A 22,687-nucleotide genomic window follows, 5' to 3' on the forward strand; every position below is an offset into this window, starting at 1 on the left:
TCTAATCTAGAACGATCTCTGTACACACATCTGCAAACTGTGTGTCTGTGGATGTCTCTGTCTAATCTAGAACGATCTCTGTACACACATCTGCAAACTGTGTCTCTGTGGATGTGTCTAATCTAGAACGATTTCTGTACACACATCTACAAACTGTGTCTCTGTGGATGTCTGTGTCTAATCTAGAACGATCTCTGTACACACATCTGCAAACTGTGTCTCTGGATGTCTGTGTCTAATCTAGAACGATTTCTGTACACACATCTGCAAACTGTATCTCTGTGGATGTGTCTAATCTAGAACGATCTCTGTACACACATCTGCAAACTGTGTCTCTGGATGTCTCTGTCTAATCTAGAACGATCTCTGTACACACATCTGCAAACTGTGTCTCTGTGGATGTCTCTAATCTAGAACGATCTCTGTACACACATCTATAAACTGTGTCTCTGTGGATGTCTCTGTCTAATCTAGAAGGATCTCTGTACACACATCTGCAAACTGTGTCTCTGTGGATGTGTCTAATCTAGAACGATTTCTGTACACACATCTGCAAACTGTGTCTCTGTGGATGTCTCTGTCTAATCTAGAACGATTTCTGTACACACATCTGCATCTCTGATTGCTCCTGTTCCTCTGGAGAGTCCATCTAATATGACAACCAGCACACGGGCTGGCCGGGGCTAGAGCTCTCGTGGGCCAGCGGAACGTGAGCTCCTCTCACAGCTACACTTCATCTTCCCAGGACTCGGCGTCCGTGTCTGTAAGTCACCGTGAAGACAGAAGCAGCAGCCATGGCACCTGTGTATTAATCTCTCAGACACGGGCTCTGGTGCCCACCTTCTCTGGAACCTCCGGCCTCCAGCCAGGGCTCGTATGAGGGGCTGTAAACATGGCTCAGCTGTTGCTCCTGGTTCACTCTGAGCCCTCAGCACCTGAGTGCATGTCCACCCAGCCGGGGCCTCTGCTTCTCTCCTGGTGTCCACCCTTCCTCATGGAAGCAGGCTCGGGATTCAAGCTGTCATTCTGAAAGCTGAGGGACAGCCACGTCCATCAACCTTTTGGGGTGTTCTGTCCAGCAGTGACAGAGCTGGTGCATCCAGGGATGGTGCTGGGTCCTGCTGGCCTGCGCTGTCTGTACGGAGAAGGCACTGAGGGCTGCTTGCATGGGAGCAGGGCCCTTTCAACAGGGACATATGTGGCCTCCGTGGAACAACAGTTAGGCTTGTGCATCAGGGATGCAGAAAGGTCATGCCCAGCATCCTAATTTTCCGCGGACGATTTTGCAGGGGCAGCAGTGTCATTACAAGGGTGCTACTGGTGGGGGAAGCTTGCATCCCCAGCTGTTCACCTCCCAGCTCCTGAGATGCTCTGGGGGCACTTTCCCTCCCTCAGTCTCTTCCTTAGAAAGAGAAGGTCACTGTCCACCATCGCTCCCCATCAGGCTCCACCGGCGGCCCGGCCCAGTGCCTCCAGAGGGCCTGGGTCCTGCCAGGGAGGCCAGGGAGGCACAGGGCAGCTGTTGGAGAGGAGACTCCTGGAGGCAGCCAGCTGCTTGAGGGGCTGCAGGGCTCAGCAGGAAGACAAGTGTTCTGCGGTGGACCCTGACTTCACATTCGGCAGCCAGGAGCCCAGCAGGGGCAGAGCGGGGCAGGGACAGCACCATGCAATCATCACATCCACCGCACAGAACCAGAAGGCAGTGCGGAGCTCAGAGCTGCCCTGAGCACGGGCACTGCATGGGCGCTGGTCCGGGCTGGGCTCAGGGGTTCTCTCGGACGCCCTTGATGGGGGCAAGACCTGGAGAGGCAGATGGACGGCGTCCAGGCAGGGGGATTCCTTAGCAAAGAGGTAGCACTGGGAGGGAACGTCTCAACTCCAGAGACACATTTGACTTCAAGGTTTATAGAAAAGAGTCCTTAAGATGTAGGAAACAGATAAATATATGTTGTAATTGTTCTCAGGAAAAAAACTAAAATGAGACATTTGAAGCAAAATGTTGGAAATTAGCTTATGCTCCTGTGTATGAACTTCTTCTAAGGTTTTATTCTGAAGATTAAAAGATGGCACCGTGTGCCATGTGCTGTCGTGGGCTGAACTGGATCTCCCAGATTCTCATGCTGAAGCCCCAATGCCCCTGGCCTCAGAATGTGGCTGATTTGGGGATGGAGCATTTGAGGGGGTAATTGCAGCGACATGGGGATGTCACTATGAGCCATGGCCCAAGGCAGCCAGGTGGCGAAGCTGCCACGTTCACAGAGAGGAGCTCAGCTGCTTTCCACATTATTATTATAAACCCACGAAAGCCGATTCAGAACCCTGCTCAGGTGAAGCTGGTGGGACATATCCTTATGTCATATCATATCCTTATGATATGAGGCCTCAGACACACAGAGGGACCGCCCTGGGAGGACATGGGGAGAAGTGGTGTGGCAGCCAAGGGGTGAGTCCTCAGGGGAAGCCAGCCCTGCTCTCACCTTGATCTTGGATTCCAGCCTCCAGGACTCGCTGAGAGATAAATCTCTTGTTCAAGTGCCCAGTCTGCAGGGCTTTGCTACGGCACCCCCAGTCTGCAGGGCTTTGCCACGGCACCCCCAGTCTGCAGGGCTTTGCCACGGCACCCCCAGTCTGCAGGGCTTTGCTACGGCACCCCCAGTCTGCAGGGCTTTGCTATGGCACCCCCAGGAAATCAATACAGTTCCCTTAATTGCAACGTTAGGAACAAAACACAACAAAAGCAGAGCTCCCTCCATAATTATATTGACACCGAAATCTATGTGTGTTTCTACATCTAAACATATATAGGGATACCTATACCTAAATCTAAATCTATTCTTTTATACCTATAGGTGAATTTATATCTATATATCTGCATCTGTACCTATATCTACAATTGTCTATATCCATAATCAATATCTATATGCACACCTGTATCTAAATCTAAGTCTGTAAGTCACCGTGGAGACAGAAGAAGCCCTGAGCACCTGCATATTAATCTCTCAGACCTGGGCCCTGGTGCACAAAATGGTCTTAGGCTCATGTGCTGCTGGCCCCAGTCATGGTGCAGGTGTTCAAAGGGGGCCCAGGAGGACAAGAGGTGGTGTGCAAGTTCTCTTAGGCACGACTTCATCTCTGGGTGCTCTCCGGGAAGAGGAAGAGAGGTAGTGGGTGAGCCCTCTTAGGCACAAATTCATCTCTGTGCTCTCCCAGGGCTGTTCCTGACTTCCACTGGGCCTCCTTTCTCCATCCTTCTGTGGGTGAGTCCAGAAGAAAACACTGGGAGGACGGAGGGCGGTGGCTTCAGCTGGAGGACAGCAGTAGAAGTGTTTTCTGGGGCCCCACGGAGCCATCTGACGGAGTGAGATATTACCAAGAATACAGCAAGTGCTTCTGGGCTGCAGTGCAGCAAAACTGCAATCATGATGTAAATGTCCCACCGGCTTCACCTGAGCAGGGTTCTGAATCGGCTTTCGTGGGTTTATAATAACAATGCGGAAAGCAGCTGAGCTCCTCTCTGTGAACGTGGCAGCTTCGCCACCTGGCTACCTTTGCAATTCACATCTGAACCGTTGATTTAAACATTTTATTTAAAAACCTGAATGCAAGAGCTGCTGTTTCTAGTTTTCCATGACTGAGAGTGGTCTGGTTTGAAATGAAGAGAAGATATGATTTCATATGGAGAAAAAACATGAATAAAACCAAAGGCTGATAAAACAATGAGTATAAGGGGGGAATGCTGTGCAGAGAGAGGACGTCTGAAACAAGAGGGTGGGGTGTGCCTGACACAGGAGGGGGATGTGTCTGGCACAGGAGGGGGGTGTGTCTGACACAGGAGGGGGATGTGCCCGACACAGGAGGGGGGTGTGTCTGACACAGGAGGGGGATGTGTCTGACACAGGAGGGGGGTGTGCCCGACACAGGAGGGGGGTGTGCCCGACACAGGAGGGGGGTGTGCCCGACACAGGAGGGGGGTGTGCCCGACACAGGAGGGGGGTGTGTCCGACACAGGAGGGGGGTGTGCCCGACACAGGAGGGGGGTGTGCCCGACACAGGAGGGGGGTGTGCCCGACACAGGAGGGGGGTGTGCCCGACACAGGAGGGGGGTGTGCCCGACACGGGAGGGGGGTGTGCCCGACACGGGAGGGGGGTGTGCCCGACACGGGAGGGGGGTGTGCCCGACACGGGAGGGGGGTGTGCCCGACACGGGAGGGGGGTGTGCCCGACACGGGAGGGGGGTGTGTCTGACACGGGAGGGGGGTGTGTCTGACACGGGAGGGGGGTGTGTCTGACACGGGAGGGGGGTGTGTCTGACACGGGAGGGGGGTGTGTCTGACACGGGAGGGGGGTGTGTCTGACACGGGAGGGGGATGTGTCTGACACGGGAGGGGGGTGTGTCTGACACGGGAGGGGGGTGTGTCTGACACGGGAGGGGGATGTGTCTGACACAGGAAGGGAGGACACGCCTGTCAGGCAGATGTAGCTTCAGAGCACCAGAAGGAGCATCCTCGGCCTCTGAAGGCCCCACACAGCTGCGTTCTGGCCATCTTTTTTCAGACTCACTCGCTTCTTGACTGGCCTTAACCTTGGCCCTTGTGTCCTTCGCCTGAGGAGCTGAGTTTCAGCAAGAATCCTATTATTCCAGCTTATCAGAATCCCCTTAATGAAGTTGAGTCATGAAGCGTTTTGCACTGACGTCTTTCTGTCCTGGCTGGACGTCCCAGCTGCCTTTGCTGCATTTGGGCCTTGCACTTGGTTCTTTCTGGAGACCTCACTCCCCTATGACAGTAGCTCAAAGGAATTCTGTCTGTAACGCGAGTCTGGTGAATAATTATCTTTCTATAAGAGTTGGAAGTCAACTATTAACACAAATTCCTGGCCAGCTACAGAGTGGCTGTGTGAGTGGCAGCATCTCGCCCTCTTATCACTAGTGTCCTTTTGTATAAAATGAAGATTAAAGATAATGCTTACTTAAGAGCCACAATTTTCAGGGGAGTAAATTCGTCCAAAGTTTGGGCGTATCTGGCGCCTGACTTGGAGGCAGCGGTGGGGAAGACACTGTCCCTGATCTGAGGGCAGAGCTGGGGGACTGGGCAAGGCCATCCGAGGTGGATGTTGAGCACCCAGGCCCCATGCAGGGCGGGGACATCCAGAGGTGGGGGTGGGCGACAGGCAGGCAGCTGTGCTGCTGGCCCTGGTCAGGGTGCAGTCGGGTGCGTTTGGAGGGGGCCCAGGAGGAGGAGAGGTGATGGATGGGTCTGTATTGAATGCTGCCTGTTTCATAAGTTTTGTGTCTTGGGGGTGATCTAGGTTGGGTATGCACCTGTGGACCTTGTCTGGAAATGGGTTCTGGCTGCCGCCCCCAGCCTCAGCGTGCACCGAGGGTCTCTGCACAGACAGCAGATATGAAATGCATCCTCTGCCCCCAGCACAGCGCGGACGCCCCTCGGGCACCTGGGCTTGGTGTCTTATTCATCTCTGCCCTTCCCAATCAAGATGGTGATTGACAGTTGCCTAACTTGAACACACTTTTCTTCATTTTACAAAAACTTGCAAATAGATGGACAGAGAGGGAGGGGAGCAGACTCACCTACGCAGGTTCTCCCATCGCCTCCTAACTCGTAGGGGTCCGCACAGAGGCACTGGAAGCCGCCCTTGGTGTTTCTGCACCTGGCAGAGGCGTGGCAGGGTGGGTGGGCACCGTCTGCACACTCGTTCACATCTGCCAGACACACAAGGCCACACACGTGAGAGGAAGCAGCCACACCCCCTTCTCTCCCGTGTGACCCCCGTTCTGGGAGATGCTTCTGTCTGGGGAGGTCAGCCCTTTGCCTGACACCCCACCCGGTCTAGGGGGAACCAGGCACCACCTCTGCTGTTGTGTGGCCGCCCCCTGCTCCCTGCACATCTGAAAAGGTGATGAGGAGAAGACGGACACATGCTGGCCGTGGGCTCTGAGCCTGCAGGGAGTCCATACACTGGGGTTCACTCAGGCCCAAGTCACAGGAGCCTTCCTGGAGGAAATTAGGGTCTGCCTGGGATAGGGGAATGTGGAATTTGGCCAAGTGCAGGACACAGGGGCAGGAAGGGGCCAGGGGGAGGGTAGGGCAGGGTCCGCTTCACCCAAGCAGAGACTCCCAGCTGGCCCAGATGCTCCAGGTCCTCTGAGAGCAAGGACTGGGGCCACCTGCCACCGCCAGTGAGGATGGTGCGTCCCCTCCTGCTCTCCCTGCACGCGAATCCTACATCTAGTACCTCATCCCCTAGGCTTCTATTTCCAGATAACCTGCTGTACATTTTGTTCAAATAATGTTCCTTTTCTGGCCAATTTTAGAAAACAAGCAGGAGTGTGTCACAGGTCTGCTCCACACGCCCAGTGTGTGTTCTCTGAATGGCACAGGTGCTGTCAGTGCTGGGACACGTGCTCTTCCAGGAGCTGCTCTGTCTGGAGGGAACAGAGCTGGCCTGGGTGCAGTCTCTGCTGAGGGCCAGGCTGGGGGCAGCAACCTGTCTGCGCTCCTGGGGTCCTGGTGCCGACGACACCCCCAGACAGAGCAAAGGTACTGGGAGGGGTGGAGGGACTCTCCCCAATCTCACCGCTGAGTGGAAGAGCCGGGGTCCACATAGGCCACAGGGACTTGGCCCCCGACTCGGCCACCCCAGGACGAGGAGAATGTGCGAACCTGGGCAGCGCTCAGGCGACCCAGTGCCGGAGACCTGCAAGGCCTTGAAGGTCAGCTGGGGTGGCCTGCTGCCCTCCTGCTCCCCAGGGTGAGGGGCTGCACTGGGTGGGACTGCCCATTCCTAACTCAGGGCTCTGGGGTCGGGGGGAGCCTTGGTGCCAGCTGGTTTTCTCAGTTACAGAATGGGTATCATTATGTCTGTTGTGAAAAACGGGCCTGGAATCAAAGATGGTGCTTAAGACAACTAGCAGGGTGTTGGGGATATCTCAGGCTTTCTAAAGAGGACAGTCTTTAATAATGACATTATTGATAATGACAACCACTCTATAAGAGTATAAGAAGCCAGGTGTGGTGGCTCACGCCTCTAATCCCAACACTTTGGGAGGCTGAGGTGGGGGGTCACCTGAGGTCAGGAGTTTGAGACCAGCCTGGCCAACATGGTGAAATCCCGTCTCTACTAAAAATACAAAAATTAGCCAGGTATGGTGGTGGGTACCTGTAATCCCAGCTACTCAGGAGGCCGAGGCAGGAGAATCACTTGAGCCCAGGAAGCAGAAGTTGTAGTGAGCAGAGATTGCACCACTGCACTCCCGCCTGGGCAACAGAGTGAGACTCCGTCTCAAAAAAATAAAAAGTATAAGACAAGGGTAAAGAAATTTCAAGGGATTGGAGCTATTGACTATCGGCCACTGTTAATTGTCTGTATCTTGCAGCAGCTATTAAAGTTTTATGTATAGGTAACCATGTCAAGGCTGTTAAACATAGAAGGTCTTTCCTGGCTAAAGCTGCCGCTGGAACCAGCCCCTCCTGCATCCCGCTATGCAGAGCTGTGAAGCGCCGGAGCTGTGCGAAGGCATCTGCCCCTGGAACCAGCCCCTCCTGCATCCCGCTATGCAGAGCTGTGCGAAGGCATCTGCCCCTGGAACCAGCCCCTCCTGCATCCCGCTATGCAGAGCTGCGCGAAGGCATCTGCCGCTGGAACCAGCCCCTCCTGCATCCCGCTATGCAGAGCTGCGCGAAGGCATCTGCCCCTGGAACCAGCCCCTCCTGCATCCCGCTATGCAGAGCTGCGCGAAGGCATCTGCCGCTGGAACCAGCCCCTCCTGCATCCCGCTATGCAGAGCTGCGCGAAGGCATCTGCCCCTGGAACCAGCCCCTCCTGCATCCCGCTATGCAGAGCTGCGCGAAGGCATCTGCCGCTGGAACCAGCCCCTCCTAGATCCCGCTATGCAGAGCTGCGCGAAGGCATCTGCCGCTGGAACCAGCCCCTCCTGCATCCCGCTATGCAGAGCTGCGCGAAGGCATCTGCCGCTGGAACCAGCCCCTCCTGCATCCCGCTATGCAGAGCTGCGCGAAGGCATCTGCCGCTGGAACCAGCCCCTCCTGCATCCCGCTATGCAGAGCTGCGCGAAGGCATCTGCCCCTGGAACCAGCCCCTCCGCATCCCGCTATGCAGAGCTGTGCGAAGGAATCTGCCGCTGGAACCAGGCCCTCCTGCATCCCGCTATGCAGAGCTGTGCGAAGGCATCTGCCCCTGGAACCAGCCCCTCCTGCATCCCGCTATGCAGAGCTGTGAAACGCCGGAGCTGTGCGAAGGCATCTGCAGCCACCCCTGGGGTAGGGGAGTGTTTCTATCATGATCGCGTGAGAAATCGAGGTCCTCACCCATGGATGCTGCAAGCCCATTTTCTCTTCTTCACCCCCGGGGTGTGCCATGGGGCCCTCAGAGTGGGAACGGCAGCCGCCAACACATCCCTACCTCCCTCTCGGGGAGTTCCCTTGGAGCAGCTTCCGCCCCTCTCCTCACCCGCTCCCTGCAGCTCAGACTTATCCTAGGTATGAGTTCCCTGCGGCTGCTGGGAAAAATCATCACAAACTGGATGGCTCCAAGCAACAGAAATGCATCCTCCAACAGTTCTGGAGGTCACAGGTCTGAAATCAGGGTGTCGGCCGGGCGGTGCTCCTTCAGAAGGCTCTCGGGGGAGGAGGTCCTTCCTGCATGCTCTGGCTCCTGGTGGGTCCTGGGGGGCCCATGCCTGGCAGATGCTTTGTTTCCATCCTGGGTCTTCACATGTTCCCATCTCTGTCTTGTCTCCTCTTCCTACGAGGACACTGCACATTGGATCGGGACGTACCCGACAGCCTCATTTTAACTTGATGGCACCTGCAAAGGCCTTGCCTCTTCTTCAGGCCACATGCAGAGGTACACGGGGCTAGAACTTGAGCATAGCTTTTGGGGGGCACAGTTTGGCCCACAATGCTCCACCCAGGGTCAGTTTATTCTAAGCAGAAGCCTGAGTCAGGGGCCAGTGCCATGCAGGTCTCCTTCCCGAGGATGGACAGGAAGGAGGGGGACAAATCGGCCCTGTCTGAAGAGCAGCACTCTCCCCAGCAGAGGAGGAAACCAGCCTCAGCCGCAGTGTCCCCAGATACCAGGGCAACCTGCACGGAGGCCGAGACTGTGCTCTCTGGCTGCTTCACCTTGAGTTTCAAGAAGAGTGGCCATGGCGTCCACAGTCTCCATGCACAGTGAGTGCAGATGTGCACGGATGTTTCCATTTCTCTAAGCAAATTAGTATTGGTTGTGAACCATATTTTCCGTAATACGCACAAAGCATTTATGTATATTCATTTACTGTATAACCTCCTGACAATAACTGATGTAAAAAGCCACTGATTCATAGCTTTTTATCTATTTGAAATCTGTAGCATCGAGGCACTCAGAGGAGACTCACTGCAATGCATTTGCCAGTTTTTTTGTTTTTTGTTTTTTTTGAGACGGAGTCTCACTCTGTTGCCCAGGCTGGAGTGCAGTGGTGTAATCTCGGCTCACTGAAACCTCCGCCTCCTGGGTTCAAGCAATTCTCTTGCCTCAGCCTCCTGGGTAGCTGGGATTACAGACACCCACCACCATGACTGGCTAATTTTTCTTTTTTGTATTTTTAGTAGAGGTGGGGTTTCACCATCTTGGCTAGGCTGGTGTTGAACTCCTGACTTCATGATCCATCTGCCTCGGTCTCCCAAAGTGCTAGGATTACAGGCGTGAGCCACCATGCCCAGCCTTAATATCAAGTTTTTATGTGGATGAGTTTTAGTGAATAAGTAGAATTTGAATAGAGAAGAGAGCAGCAAATACTATTTGTTTTTCTATATTATTCAGTTAAGTCCACAGCCTTCCTTTCTGGAGCCGCAGACATGTTGATGAGATTTCACTGAGGACCTGCTTGAGTACTTACATTCTTGTCAATTTACCGTAAATGTAAAGCTTCCTCTCTCTTATACTTGATTTTTTTACCTTGTGATTCTTGATTTTGAAACTTCTAGTGCAGGGAATAGCTGTAGTAAAAATATTTGTGCATATGCACTTGTACCAGATTTTTGAGTTTTGTCATTTATTTCTAAGACATATTTTAATTATAGATGTGATTAAAAAAAAACAAGAAAAAGAGTCGTATTGCTGCATGTCAGCAATCCCTCCTCCCTGTTCCCATGGCAGGCTGCCGAGGTCTCCAGTATGAACAGGCTCTGGAGCAGAGCCTAGCGCTCCCCTTGCATTCGGGAGGACACTCATCAAAGTGATGTGTGTGCCCGTGACCCACTGCTTTAAAAACACCTGAATGGATTCCCAGTGCACACACTGCTGTGTAGCCTGCACGTTCATTGAGTGACGTGTCACCAACACTCCTCCAAGTCAGCGGACGTCCTGCTAACTGTGCAGCGTAACTGTTCTGGGTGCAGCTGTCCCAGCATTTGGAGCACGGCTCCTGGGCACACACGATGTCAACAGGCCTGCGCCCCACTCTTAGTACTGTGCATTTCTAACTAATTTAAATTGATGCCTTATTCCTGTCCTCATTTAACGTTTGAAAACCTGGAGGCGCAGAGACTCAGCAATTTTGGGAGACAGATTAAATGGCTACTGAAATGGCTGTGGCAGGAGAACATGAAGTTGGGCCCGAGTCAGTGAACTACAGAGAGAAGAGAGAATGAGTTAGGGTTGGCCGATGGGCGTCTTGGACCTTCACATACACAGTCTAACGGGGTCTTGTGAAGTGTGTGGATTCTGACTCAGGGATTGTGGCGGGGCCCCAGACGCCGCAGGTCTAACAAGCTCCCTGGTGACGTTGCTGCTGCAGCCAGGGAACCCGCCAGGAGCACCAGCTCCTGTGCACGGACCACACTGAGAAACACTCCTACACCCTGGGGAGTACCCAGACTGGTTCAGAAATAGTCCTTCTAACAACAGATCTTAACTTTAGACCAGCTGTTAACTGTTGGACTAAAAATCAAGGAAGATAAATGAAAAGACTTCAATAACAAAAGAGTGATTTTGATGGCATAGGATGGTCTAGAGGAGGCTGGAGGAGCATTCCTCGTTTAGGAGACAGATGAGAAAGTCACAGGCCAGAAGGTCAGAGGGCACGTGCACCGGGACAGCTCTGCACAGGCAGGTTGCAGGACACCAGCAGTCTCCCTTCCCGATCCACTCTAAGGTCTCGCCCATTTTTATTTGCACCTTGCAGATCCCTGTGATAGCACTTTGGGGTCATTCATACTTAAGATAAGCTAAAATGGGCACGTGAAACATCTGGGTATTTGGGCAAGGACGGACGTAGGTGTACAGTGAAATGCACCACAGGAAGGCTTGTTAACACAGAACATGCAACGTGCTGCGCCCTGAAGCACTTGCCATCAATTCCTTAACGGTGATGCCAACGTGGAAAACCAGGAACGGGGGTGAAGTGGGCACTTCAAGCTTGCACAGTCTCTAAGCCAAGGAAACAGGAGAAGCGCGATTCGTGATCCCTTTGTCACCGAAGGGCCAGTGACAGAGCCCGCGGCCAGGAGCCATGCAGTGGTGTTAACAGCAGCCACAAGTTTACACAGATGCCATCACCCAACAGAGTAGCTGTATTTCGGAACACCGAGGCTTCCGGAAAGTTCCCTGGGAGAAACATCCTGGTCTGCTGTTCTCTGGGGCATTGTCTAACCTCTGGGTGGCTTCCTTGTACATTGTCATTTGTGACCAATCCCAAAATGCAGCAGGGGAGCACGTCTACAAATCTAGCATCGTGCAATTAACAGTTTAAACGAGGGTTTCCAGCCCAGGCTGCTGGTTTCCAGCGATGACACCCTCCCTCAGCTACGTAGCAGGCCTCTGCCCTATCTGTGCCCAGGCAGCTCCCTGTGTCCTCAGCGACTCTGAAAGTTATTTCCGAGGCACCGTTCCCCAGCTGGCTTCGTTTCCTCCTCTCCTCATCCCTTCTCTCCTCTCCTAACAGAAAGATGGCTCCTGGGAGGGCATCTGAGACCACAGACTTGGAGGGAGCCGCACCCCTACCTGACCCCTGCCCTAGCACTGAGTCCTGCTGGGTCTCTGGTGCACGCGGGGTCTCAGCCTCTCCCTTTACGACTGAGGGTCTAGAAGCAGTTGGCCACTGCAACCCTTCAAGGACAAACATTTTGGACTTTCAAAATTGAAATGGAAACTTTGTTACTGTGCTAAATTATACATAATGTGAAATTTACCACCTCAGCCATTTTTAAATGTGCAGTTCAATGGTATTGACCTTGTGCAACTTATCCCACCATCCCCGTCCAGGCCTTTTTTTTTTTTTTTTTTTTTTTTTGTAGAGATGGGGTTTCACTACGTTTCTCAGGCTGGTCTTGAACTCCTGGCCTCAAAGGATTCTTTCACCTGGGTCTCCCAAAGCACTGGCTCCAGGACCCTTTCGTCTTCTGAAAACTCTGAGAAAACTGAAAACTGGATTTTGCTTTTATTTCTACTTGCAAACCAGCCAGATTCTGGCACGAGACCCTCTCTTTCTTCTGTGGTCTAGGTTAGTGCAGCTCATAGCAGCAGCTCACAGGAGGCTCTGTGTCTGATGCCAGTTTTCCTCCCCTAAAACGCAGTCCCTGAAGGCAGCTTGGCCTTCTAAACATTGCTGGTGAGTGTCGTCTGAGCAACCTTCCTCTGGGAACAGCAGCCATTCCTGCTCCTGCCTGCCCTGACCCCACTGGCCCATGAGACCAGAGCCAGCGGTCCGGGTTTTGTTGCAGGGCGTTTCTGAAGTAGCTGGGGGACACGAGCTGCTCCGACAGGACGCCCCAGCCTCAGGAGTTGCACCCAGAGGGCTCTTTCTGTCTCAGAACAGTCAGTGGGGGACTCTCATTCTGCTGCTCCCCGCAGAGGGACCCCAGTACATGGCTCTTCCCCTGGGAGGCTCTGTTGTCCAGCAAACCTGCTCCCAGGTGCCCTGGGCTGACACCCGCTCAAGCCAGGCGCATGGGAGGAGGAGGTGGAGGTGGCCCACAGCTGTTTTGCCTTTGCCTCCCCAACCTGCTCTCAAGCCACCGCTAGGAGCCCGCACCTGTCTACACCTAAACACACAGGAGGCTGGGAGTGAAACCCAGCGACTGGAGAACCAGGCATGGGCTTCGGAATCAGCCACCTGTGGGAGGCGGAGGCGGGACTAACTCTATGGGTTCCTGGAGTGGAGACGTTTGCTGCCGTGTTTCCTTTGAGAAAGTGGCCCTGCAAGTTCACCACAACTTTGCCTGGAACTCATGAACTCCTCTCTCTCTCTTCCCTCACAGGTGACCCCATTGGTCACGATTCCACGTGCCTATTCTGAGGCCTCACCACCTAGAAAGAGGCCAGCTGGGAACACGGCCAGCCAAAGGGAGAGCCCTTGCTTCCTACCCCCAAATTGCTGCTGGGAAGGTAACAGTTTCAGAAGCATCTTTTGGCGAATAAATTTTCAATGACATTGCGTTGTTAATTTATATCGGAAACATGCAGATGTTTTGTAATTGTTATTGAAGAAAGAACTGACCTTTGCAGAGCGGAGGCTGGAAATCCCATCCTTCCTGGGTGCAAGTGAGTTGCTCGTGGCCTTGGAGCTCATACCCGTGCCGGCAGGAATACACCAGCACGCGCCTCCCAGACTCCTCACAGTGCACAAAGTCCCCATTCTCCACGCTCTCTGGGAAGCCACACTTGTCGTCTGTGAAATGTGGACAGGTTTACATGTAGTCAAACTGCGAGAAAAGAAAACCACATACCAACGTCCCTGTCACGGGCACACTTGTGCCCTGGAGGGGCTGGTGCCGAGGCTGGGGAGCCCTGCTGTGGTCACTCACTCAGCACCCACGCGGCACACACTGTCACTTCCCAGGTCGGGCCCCGCTGGATCCCATTTTCTAGGCCCCCAGTTCCTGTCTCACTAGAGAAGGGTCCCGCCCGCCCCGGGAGCTGCCCTGAGGGTGTAAGGCAGGGCATCGACTGTTTTCTAAACAGGGAAAAGTTAAACTCAGCTCCTTGGGAAGACAAGGTTTGTTTGATGAGATGCACGTGCTGTAAGGTGGTGTGAGAAAAGACCAAACGTCACCTTGAGGAAAGGTCTCCCTCCAGGCCTCCAGGTTCATGCCAGGGATGCTGTCACAAGACTCAAAGTCTTCAGGGAATTTTCCGACTCGGAAGGCGTCCATGGGCACCCTGGTGAGGCCGGTGTTGTCACAGATGACCCGAGACAGGGAGTGCTTCTCCAGCTCATGCCTCTGCGCGTCCGTGAAGACGTGGCTGTTCTCCCACCAAAACCTCCAGGGAAGGAGACAGAGCGTAAGTTCACGGTGCCTGGAGAACCCCCAGGGCAGGCACTCAGGACCAGCCACCCACTGCTGTGTGCCGCTGGCCTCCCCTGCGGCGCCTGCCCAGACCCCCAGCACCCGGGGCCGCGCAGGTGCAGGCACTGAGGACCTGAAGGAGATGCGGAGGGGCAGCACGGCGTGCACCTGGCTGTCTGAATGAGCGGCGTCAGATGGAGGAGGGGCTCAGAGCCACTTCGCGTGTTGACTGTGAGAATCTATTTTGCTGCATTGCTGTTATTTGGGGTGCAATGCTGTGTTAAAAACAAGAATAATTACAGCAAATTCAGCTGCTTTACAACGTGCTGCTCTCCAGTCTGAAGTCAGCGTGCCCTGCACGGTCTCCCTACCTTCAGCTTCTTCCTCCAGGCCATGGGTAATCAAGAAAATTGCAATGTGAAGAAATGAAGTCCCACTTTCCTCTCAAAATACGAAAATCGTTGCCAAAGCGCCAGCAGCTCCTGGCCTGAGTGCCATAAAGCACACATTTCCCCGGCCACATAAAGCTCTTCTGCTTCCCATCACGGGGATGAATTCCTCTTAGAACATAAAAGAGAGGCCCCATTATATGGAAGTTAATTGACCCCATTTTTGCATTGGGGAGATATTTGGTCATAAATACGCAGGATGAGAAATTGCGGGCACCACCCCAGGAATCTGCCAGCTGCCTCTGATTTCAGATGGAGCTTCAGCCATGGGTGGCATAAAACACGCTTGGGAGACACACATATGGGGCAAGTTGGTGAAATCTTCCCCCTTCTGAGCGAGTGGCTTCCCATGTCCCAGAGAATTCCAAACGCACGTTTACTGAAGACACAGCTATGAGGGAGACAAGTTCATCTGGTAATTTCTCCCCAGGTGTTCGTAGCTCTTTGAAATGCTGCATCTCCGAAATTAGAGACAAAAGTCACACTGGGGAAAGGACAGGAGCCTCCGCGTGTGACAGGTGCACTCTCTGGAAAGAGCACAGATCCTTTACAACAAAAATCTGACCTTGGCACAGTGACTACCAAAAATAGAGAGAGAGCTGGATAGGTAGGGATGTCTTTAAAAGCAAAAGAAAACGTTTTCCCATTGTTTTTGTCTGTGTTGTTCCAAAATCTTAACACTGTTATCCTGTGCACCTGCTTCTACGGGAGTGGGGAAGGACTCAGAATCAGACGGGAACAGGATCTGGCTCTGACTCCCTCCAGTACAAACCTCCACATTCCAGGTTGAACTTGAGGAGGGAGCAGACATGTACGAGGCAGGCAAACCGGGACCTCAGCTTTCTGCTACCGGCAAGCACCTCTGTGTGCAGGCAGGGGCTGGGGGACCGGGAGGCCTGTCCAGCCCAGAGGCATCCATGAGCACCAGGCATAGCCTGTGTCTGCGCCTGAGTCACTGTCCACCTCTGCGCTTTCCTGGGCATCGTCAGGGGACGTGGGGGATGGGATGCAGTCTCAGGGCTGTCACGAGTGTGTCACAATTTGTTTTTGTTAGGCGCCTGTTTGCTCATGTGGTTGGATCTAGGAAAAATCAGTGCTAGCTCCCATTCTAAGTGCTACATGCTTTGTAGTTGCTTCATTGTTATGAAAACACGGTTCAAGGTTAAGGAAACTATGGGTGGGAGAAACAATCTGATCAGCTTATGTAAGAGTCGAGCGGTGGAGCCAGAATTTGGATGCAGGTCTGGCTGGCTTCTGAACCAATGCAGACCACCTGCCTCTGTGCAGAACAAGAAGGAAGACATTCCGGACAGGAACCTACCAGTCTCCGTCCCGCAGAGCCTTCATCTGCTTCCCAATGAGACAGGCAAACAGGGGGCCTGTCCGAGCCCTGGGGAGGAAGTTTTCAGCTAAGCCTCCCAGCCAGACGTCGATGTTGTCAGGATGCTTGTACAAGTCCAGGATCTTGTCGGCCACGCTCCTGCTGGCGATGGCTGTGCTCAGGTCAGCGGGGGTCTCCAGGCGAGGCAGGCCACAGAACTCCCTCCACTCGTTGTAACCTGCACAGGGGAGAGGCTGCACGGTTTCTCTCAGAGACCTGAACCTTCGTTGAGCCCATCTCGCTCATGCCGTGGTCCCCAAGACGGGAAGCACAGCAGGGCAGAGTCCCGTCCCACCCTGTGACACTGCCCAGCCGTTTGCCAGGCTAGGCTATTCCAGCTCAGAAGCCAGAGCTCTTTCTGCAGGGTTTGTTCATAAAGGAGCTGGAGACAGCAAGAATGCTGAGTCCACGACATTTAAGTGCATTCCTGTTATCGCCCAGCCTGCACTTAGTTCTCACCTCTCCAGAGCAACCGAGACAGCTCTGCATCCTCTTCAGAGTTTACCTCCCACAATGACATCAGGAGCACACACAGAAGCCAGCACTCTCTCTCGCTCTCTCTCTTCCCCCTCTCTCCCCTCTCTCTCATGCGCGCGCACACACACACACACACACACACACAAAGGGACACACACAAATATCTTTATCTGTCTGGCTAGTCATCTCCATATTGAAGACTAGAGATCTTTTCTTGCTGGGAACCCTGGTGAATCCCTGGCCTCTCTTCTCACTCCTCCTTCTGCTCGCTGCCCCACGCCTGAGCTGCTCACTGCCCAGGCCCTCATTCATGGTCTGACTCTGTGGCTGTACCTTTGCCTGACACTGGTGCCCCTCCCTGTGCCCTGCTCCTTACATCTGCCTTCGTCCCTCATCCACTCCTCTTGGTTCCACTGTCGCCTCCTCCAGAAGCACTCCCTCCTCAAGGCTGGGCGACCCTCACTCCCGTGGGGTCTGATCAGAGCGCAGTCCAGGGTCTCTGCTGCTGTCTCTGCTCATCCACCCGCCCTGTGTGGTGCTTTAGCTAAGACTGTCTGGTTCTATCCTCAGCGCCCTGCCCACCGCAGGCTCCCAGCAGAAGTCCCGGACAAGTGCACGCACAGCAACATGTGAGCACTGGGCTGGTTCCCCCAGGGGCAGTGAGGCTTTCGCGGGACAGAAGGCCGGGCCTGTGGTGTCTCATGTTTAGACCAAACAGAACTGGGAGAAATAGCCAGGCATCCTCGTTAGTCTGGGAAGGGGATGCCCACGTGACAAAGAGACTTATGGAGCCAAGGGGTGGGAACAACTTGGAGGAAGACAGATCGGAGGAACGGACAAACTGGAGGAGGAAGGCATGAGCGACATTCAAAATCTGAGCTTTTAGAGGCTGGGTGCGGTGGCTCAGGCCTGTAATTCCACCACTTTTGGAGGCCGAGGCGGATGGACTGCCTGAGGTCAGGAGTTTGAGACCAGCCTGGCCAACATGGTGAAACCCTGTCTGTACTGAAAATACAAAAATTAGTCAGGTGTGGCGGCAGTCGTCTGTAATCCCAGCTACTAGGGAGGCTGAGGCAGGAGAATTGCTTGAACCTGGGAGGCGGAGGTTGCATTGAGCCGAGATCGCACCATTGCTCTCCGGCCTGGGCAACAAGAGTGAGGCTTCGTCTCAAAACAAATAAACAAAAACAAAAATAAAAACACCCTGAGCTTTTAGAAAACTGCTGTCAGGTGCTATTGAGTCCATTTCTTAGCGGGCTGAGAGCCATTTCCCTGGTTAACCGTCAGGAGGAACCCGTGTGTGTCTGACTCTTGTGCTCCTAGAGTCACCCCCCTTGGCTGGCCCCACAGCCCTGGTGCTGCTGCATCTGGCAGGGGATCCCCTGATCCCCCATGAGAAGCTGTGCTGCCTCAGCCTGACTCCTGCTGTCCGCAGTGGCTCTGCTGCCCTGTATCTGCAGAAACCACTCTTATTTTCTGTTTCCAGATGGGCCATCCTGGCCCTTTCATCAAAGCCACCGGGAGGTGATTTGCCCCGTCAAGAGGCACCTGTGTCCCTCCAACTCGGCACCTCCAACAAAATTTCATCTTTATCACACAGTCTACTTTAGCCTAGACCATCCCAAACATACCCCACGAATGTCTCAGCTCCAGTAACAGGCAACCTGTAGACACTCGGTTTATATAGAAAACACAGATGCCCATTGCTTGCCACAGGGCTTGGGGGACACAGCCGTTATTTTATTTACTAAAACAATGCATTTATTTTCAGACTAGTCAAAAACAAAAATAATGAGCAAATTAAAATTCTAAAACGAGGAGAGGTTTCTATACTGACAATTTAGACCATTGTCAAACTGTTTTAATTAGTACAATAAAAGCATTTTCACACCTGTGGGAGATTGACATCTTAATTTTAAAAAGAAAAAACAACGAAGTTAGGAGGGCATTTTCCTTTCTTATTGCTCTGAGAGGAAACATATTTGCATCTTTTTCCAATTCTAGAGGGAAAATGTGCAAGGTCTGGGAAGGAGGTAAAGACATGGAGGCTGAAGCTCTTCACAGCTCCGGAGGCCACAGAGCCCGGAAGGAACAACATCACTTCGGATGTCCCTGCCTGTGGGAGACACCGCAGAAACGGGAATGCAAAAAAGGTGTTTCTGTTCTGTTTTGTTTTTCTGAGACGGAGTCTCGCTCTGTCACCCAGGCTGGAGTGCAGAGGCATGATCTCGGCTCACTGCAACCTCCGCCTCCTGGGTTTCAGGCAATTCTCCTGCCTCAGCCTCTCAAGAAGCTGGGATTACAGGTGTCTGCCATGACGCCCGGCTAATTTTTTGTATCTTTAGTAGAGACAGGGTTTCACCATCTGGCCAGGCTGGTCTTGAACTCCTGAACTTGTGATCTGCCCGCCTCGGCCTCCCAAAGTGCTAGGATTACAGGCATGAGCCACTGTGCCCGTCCGCAAAAAAGTGTTTTGGGGAAGGTTGTACATTTTATATTCACAGTAAAGTACAACAAACGATTTCAGGGCGTGGCGGAAATCACCATCCCAGCTCAGCGTGCTGAGACACGAGCGTTTCTCTTTTATCTAATTTAGCCTGAGATCTAACTAATCAGATCTAACGAAGCTTCTGCTGGGTTTGTGGCCTTTCTGGTGCATCGATGCCTCCAGTTGCTGGAATTCAGACCTGGGGACGTTGCCTAAACTGTCTGTGTGTCAGTCTCTCAGTCCATCTTTTAGAACGTGATCGCAGTCTGGCCTTCCGCGGTGGCTGGGGTATAGAGTGCTAACACACGCAGTGGGCTTCGAACTGCAGGCCACAGGGACCCGCGTGGCAGCTCTTACACTGCTGTGTCATGACTCCTCCTGTGTGCTCACACCAAGCACTCTCGTGTGTGCGTCCCCAACACTCAAACGTGAGGTTGACTCTACTGTCCTGGGCACTCAGGGAAGGAACTGGGAACCACACATGTTAATTAAGAAATTCATCCAAAATTGAACTCCTCAGGTCCAAACCCAAGTCTTTGGAACACAAGTCAGGCTGTGTGCTGGTCTTACTCCTGTTCCCTTCCCACCAGGCCCTTCTGTCCTCGTCAGCGTTTATTTGCCCAAACATCCACCCACCCACCCACCCACCCACCCACCCATCCACCCACCCACCCACCCACCCACCCACCCACCCATCCATCCATCCATCCATCCATCCATCCATCCATCCATCCATCCATCCATCCATCCATCCATCCATCCATCCATCCATCCATCCATCCATCCATCCATCCAGTGAGGGTTCCCTAAGTGCCTGTTCTGTGCCAGTCAACAGCTCTGGGTGCTAGTGACCACAGCCCTGAAACACAGCCCTTCCTCCTGGGCTTATGATCTTTGGGGGACTCACAGGCCAGTGGGAACGTGGATTTTCACCTTTGGCCACATTTCAGTTGGTGAAAAGTAGAGCAGACAAAGGTGGGGGTTGTGAGGGCTGGGATGGGGTCGCCTGCTCTCTGGCGCAGTTAGCTCAGGGAAGTCAGCAGTGGCAACATGAGGAGGTCAAGCTGTGGGGCCTGAGCAGGGCCAGCAGCAAAGGGGGTCCCAGCCAGAGGCAAGGTGTGTGTGGGCATGTGCTGGGCATGTGTGGGTGTGTGCTGGGCATGTGCCAGGTGTGTGCTGGGTATGTGCCGGGTGTGTGCTGGGCATGTGTAGACAGGTGTGTGCTGGGTATGTGCCGGGTGTGTGCTGGGCATGTGCTGGCTATATGCTGGGCATGTGTAGACAGGTGTGTGTTGGGTATGTGCCAGGTGTGTGCTGGGCATGTGTTGGGTATGTGCTGGGCATGTGCTGGGTGTGTGCTGGACATGTGTGGGTGTGTGCTGGGTATGTGCCGGGTGTGTGCTGGGCATGTGTTGGGTATGTGCTGGGCGTGTGCAGGCATGTGCTGGGTATGTGCCAGGCGTGTGAAGGCATGTGTGGGCTGTGCTCCCTGAGCTCTGGCAACAAGGAAGCAGCTGTGTTTGGGTGCAGGGAGTGAGGGGGACAGTGTGCATTATCCTGACACACATGGGGCCCCTTCTGCATCCTCCCAACTCACGTTTAGTCCCCAGATATTCACAGCCTGTGTGGTTGCTGATCCCAGCCCTTCCAGGTGCCACTGGTAAGGAAGGCAGGAATGGGGGAAGGGCCAGGGGACAGAGGAAGGCCCAGGGATATGGCAGAACAAGACTTGCCAGCACTGTCCGTGTCACATGTCACCCACGCACAATAGGAGGGCACCTCCCAAGCTCCCAGGGTGCATGGAGAGAACAGAGCCGCACACAGAATACGAGGTCTCAGGGGATCGGGCCTGGACAGGTGCTGCAGGTTGACCAGACAACCGAACCACCTAGGAGCCCAGAGGAGGGAAGGCTGAGGTGGGCCTGAGGTCAGGGAGTTGGGAACTGGGCAGGTCAGGGAGGAGGCTGCGCGGTGGGGCCTGGGAAAGGCAGGAGCCAGGTCGGGTGTAGGGAGCACAGGGGGCTGCTGACCTGAGAGGAGCAGCCACTCCCACCAGGGGCCAGCTTGGACCAGTTAGCTAACAGCAGTCCTGATGTGGTGGAACGATCTCTGCAGGCCCTAGGATCTCGCTGGGGGGAGGAGAAGGGGACGGGGGCACTCTAGCAATCCCAGGAGCTTCCCGGGACGCCAGACGAAGACCTGCCATTGTCTGCCCGTGCAGTGCCTCCTCCCTCTACTAGAAGTGGGTGTTTCTCAAGGTCCTAGCTCATACGTCCCTGGGAGGTTCAGAACCACCCTCTTTGTGCCATTTCTCTCTCTAAGAAAAGCTCGAAGTGGCCTCTATAGCTGAATGAACTGGAGTCCTTTAAGAGCCATTGCTTAGAAGGCATTAGATTTGTGATTGTTTTACTTTAAATCAGTCTCTCTAGCAGCAGGTTGCTAACTCGGCAAATCCTGCAGCAGCTGCGTGAGGTGTGCAAGGGAAGGAACTGGCAGACCTGGCAGCCCGTGGTCCCGGCCCCTCTGCAGGTTGATGGACGCCAGATCCAAGGTGCTGGAATTGGACAGCACAAAGAGCCTTTCCGTCAGTTCCTCGTTCATCAGCTGATCCTGCACCTGCAGTTTGGCTGGTCTTGCAAGAAGGCCTCGTATCAGTGGGTCCAAACCACCTGGAAAATACCATGTGCAAAGCAAGGACAGTTCTCGGCTCAGTTCTAGAGAAACAACAATATTTCAATCTTGTCCTTAGCAAATCTTTGTGTAAGTTCATGAATTCCGCTTGTGTGATTCCAGAGTTTCCTGAATGTCCTCAGGACACTGCCTTGCTGGCGGGTGAACCACTGGGCTGGCACTGATGATGTGGCTCATGAGGGATGGACCCTCAGAAAGAAAGGGGCCTGGAGAAGGAGTCCACCAGTTTTTAAAGCTTTTTGTTTTGTTTCTTAGCAACAGAAAGATTACAAAAAAAAAGAAGCATTTGCTGAATTCTAACATCCAGAACAGTGAAAGGAAGACTCAGCTTAGCTGAGGGAGTGGCCAGGGTGCCTGGGGACCACTGTTCCTGTCATTTCCAAAGGCCCCGTGTGGAAAGCAGGCCCCACCGCCTTCAGGGTCCCTCTATCTCAGTGGCGTGTGAACCCACCACTGCATGCCACCAGTCTTTAAAGTTTGGCCTTAGGATGCCCAAAAGGAAGACTTAGGAATCACGACGTGCATCGTCCTGTGTGGGATGACCTGGGTGTCTTCAAATGCCAGGTACCTGCTGAGGGCCGGGCCAGCCCCTGCCTCTCTGGTGCACTGTGCATGACTCAGCTCTCATCTAAGCAGGCATCGCCAGACACACTGCCGCACCCCTGCCCTCCCCTCTCCCCACTACACCTGGAGCCGGTCAACTTTTGAGTCAGGTTAGAAGCTCCCAGAAAGACACATAGAGTACTGGGAAAGGAACATAAAGAAAAAATGGGGAAGCTTAAAAATAACCCTTCCAAAAAACTAACTGGGGGAATAGAATCATTTTCTTCCAAATAATTAACTTCCAAAGGTAACCCATCATTAACATTCTAAAGATGAGGGTGCTGATCATAAC

General features: G+C 53.6%; 1 protein-coding gene across 1 annotated transcript in view; it reads right to left on the reverse strand.

Annotated features, from left to right (window-relative positions):
* TPO (thyroid peroxidase) overlaps positions 1-22,687 on the reverse strand; it is a 112,428-nt gene that overhangs the window by 23,642 nt on the left and 66,099 nt on the right. The window contains exons 9-13 of the mRNA XM_045369899.3: positions 21,600-21,770; positions 16,077-16,314; positions 14,072-14,280; positions 13,517-13,687; positions 5,588-5,719 (exon numbers count right to left, since the gene is read on the reverse strand). Of these exons, the coding sequence (XP_045225834.2) occupies positions 5,588-5,719; positions 13,517-13,687; positions 14,072-14,280; positions 16,077-16,314; positions 21,600-21,770 (921 nt within the window). The remainder of the gene's footprint in view (positions 1-5,587; positions 5,720-13,516; positions 13,688-14,071; positions 14,281-16,076; positions 16,315-21,599; positions 21,771-22,687) is intronic.

Source organism: Macaca fascicularis, chromosome 13 (genome assembly GCF_037993035.2).
Source record: "Macaca fascicularis isolate 582-1 chromosome 13, T2T-MFA8v1.1".
Classification (NCBI taxonomy): domain Eukaryota; kingdom Metazoa; phylum Chordata; class Mammalia; order Primates; family Cercopithecidae; genus Macaca; species Macaca fascicularis.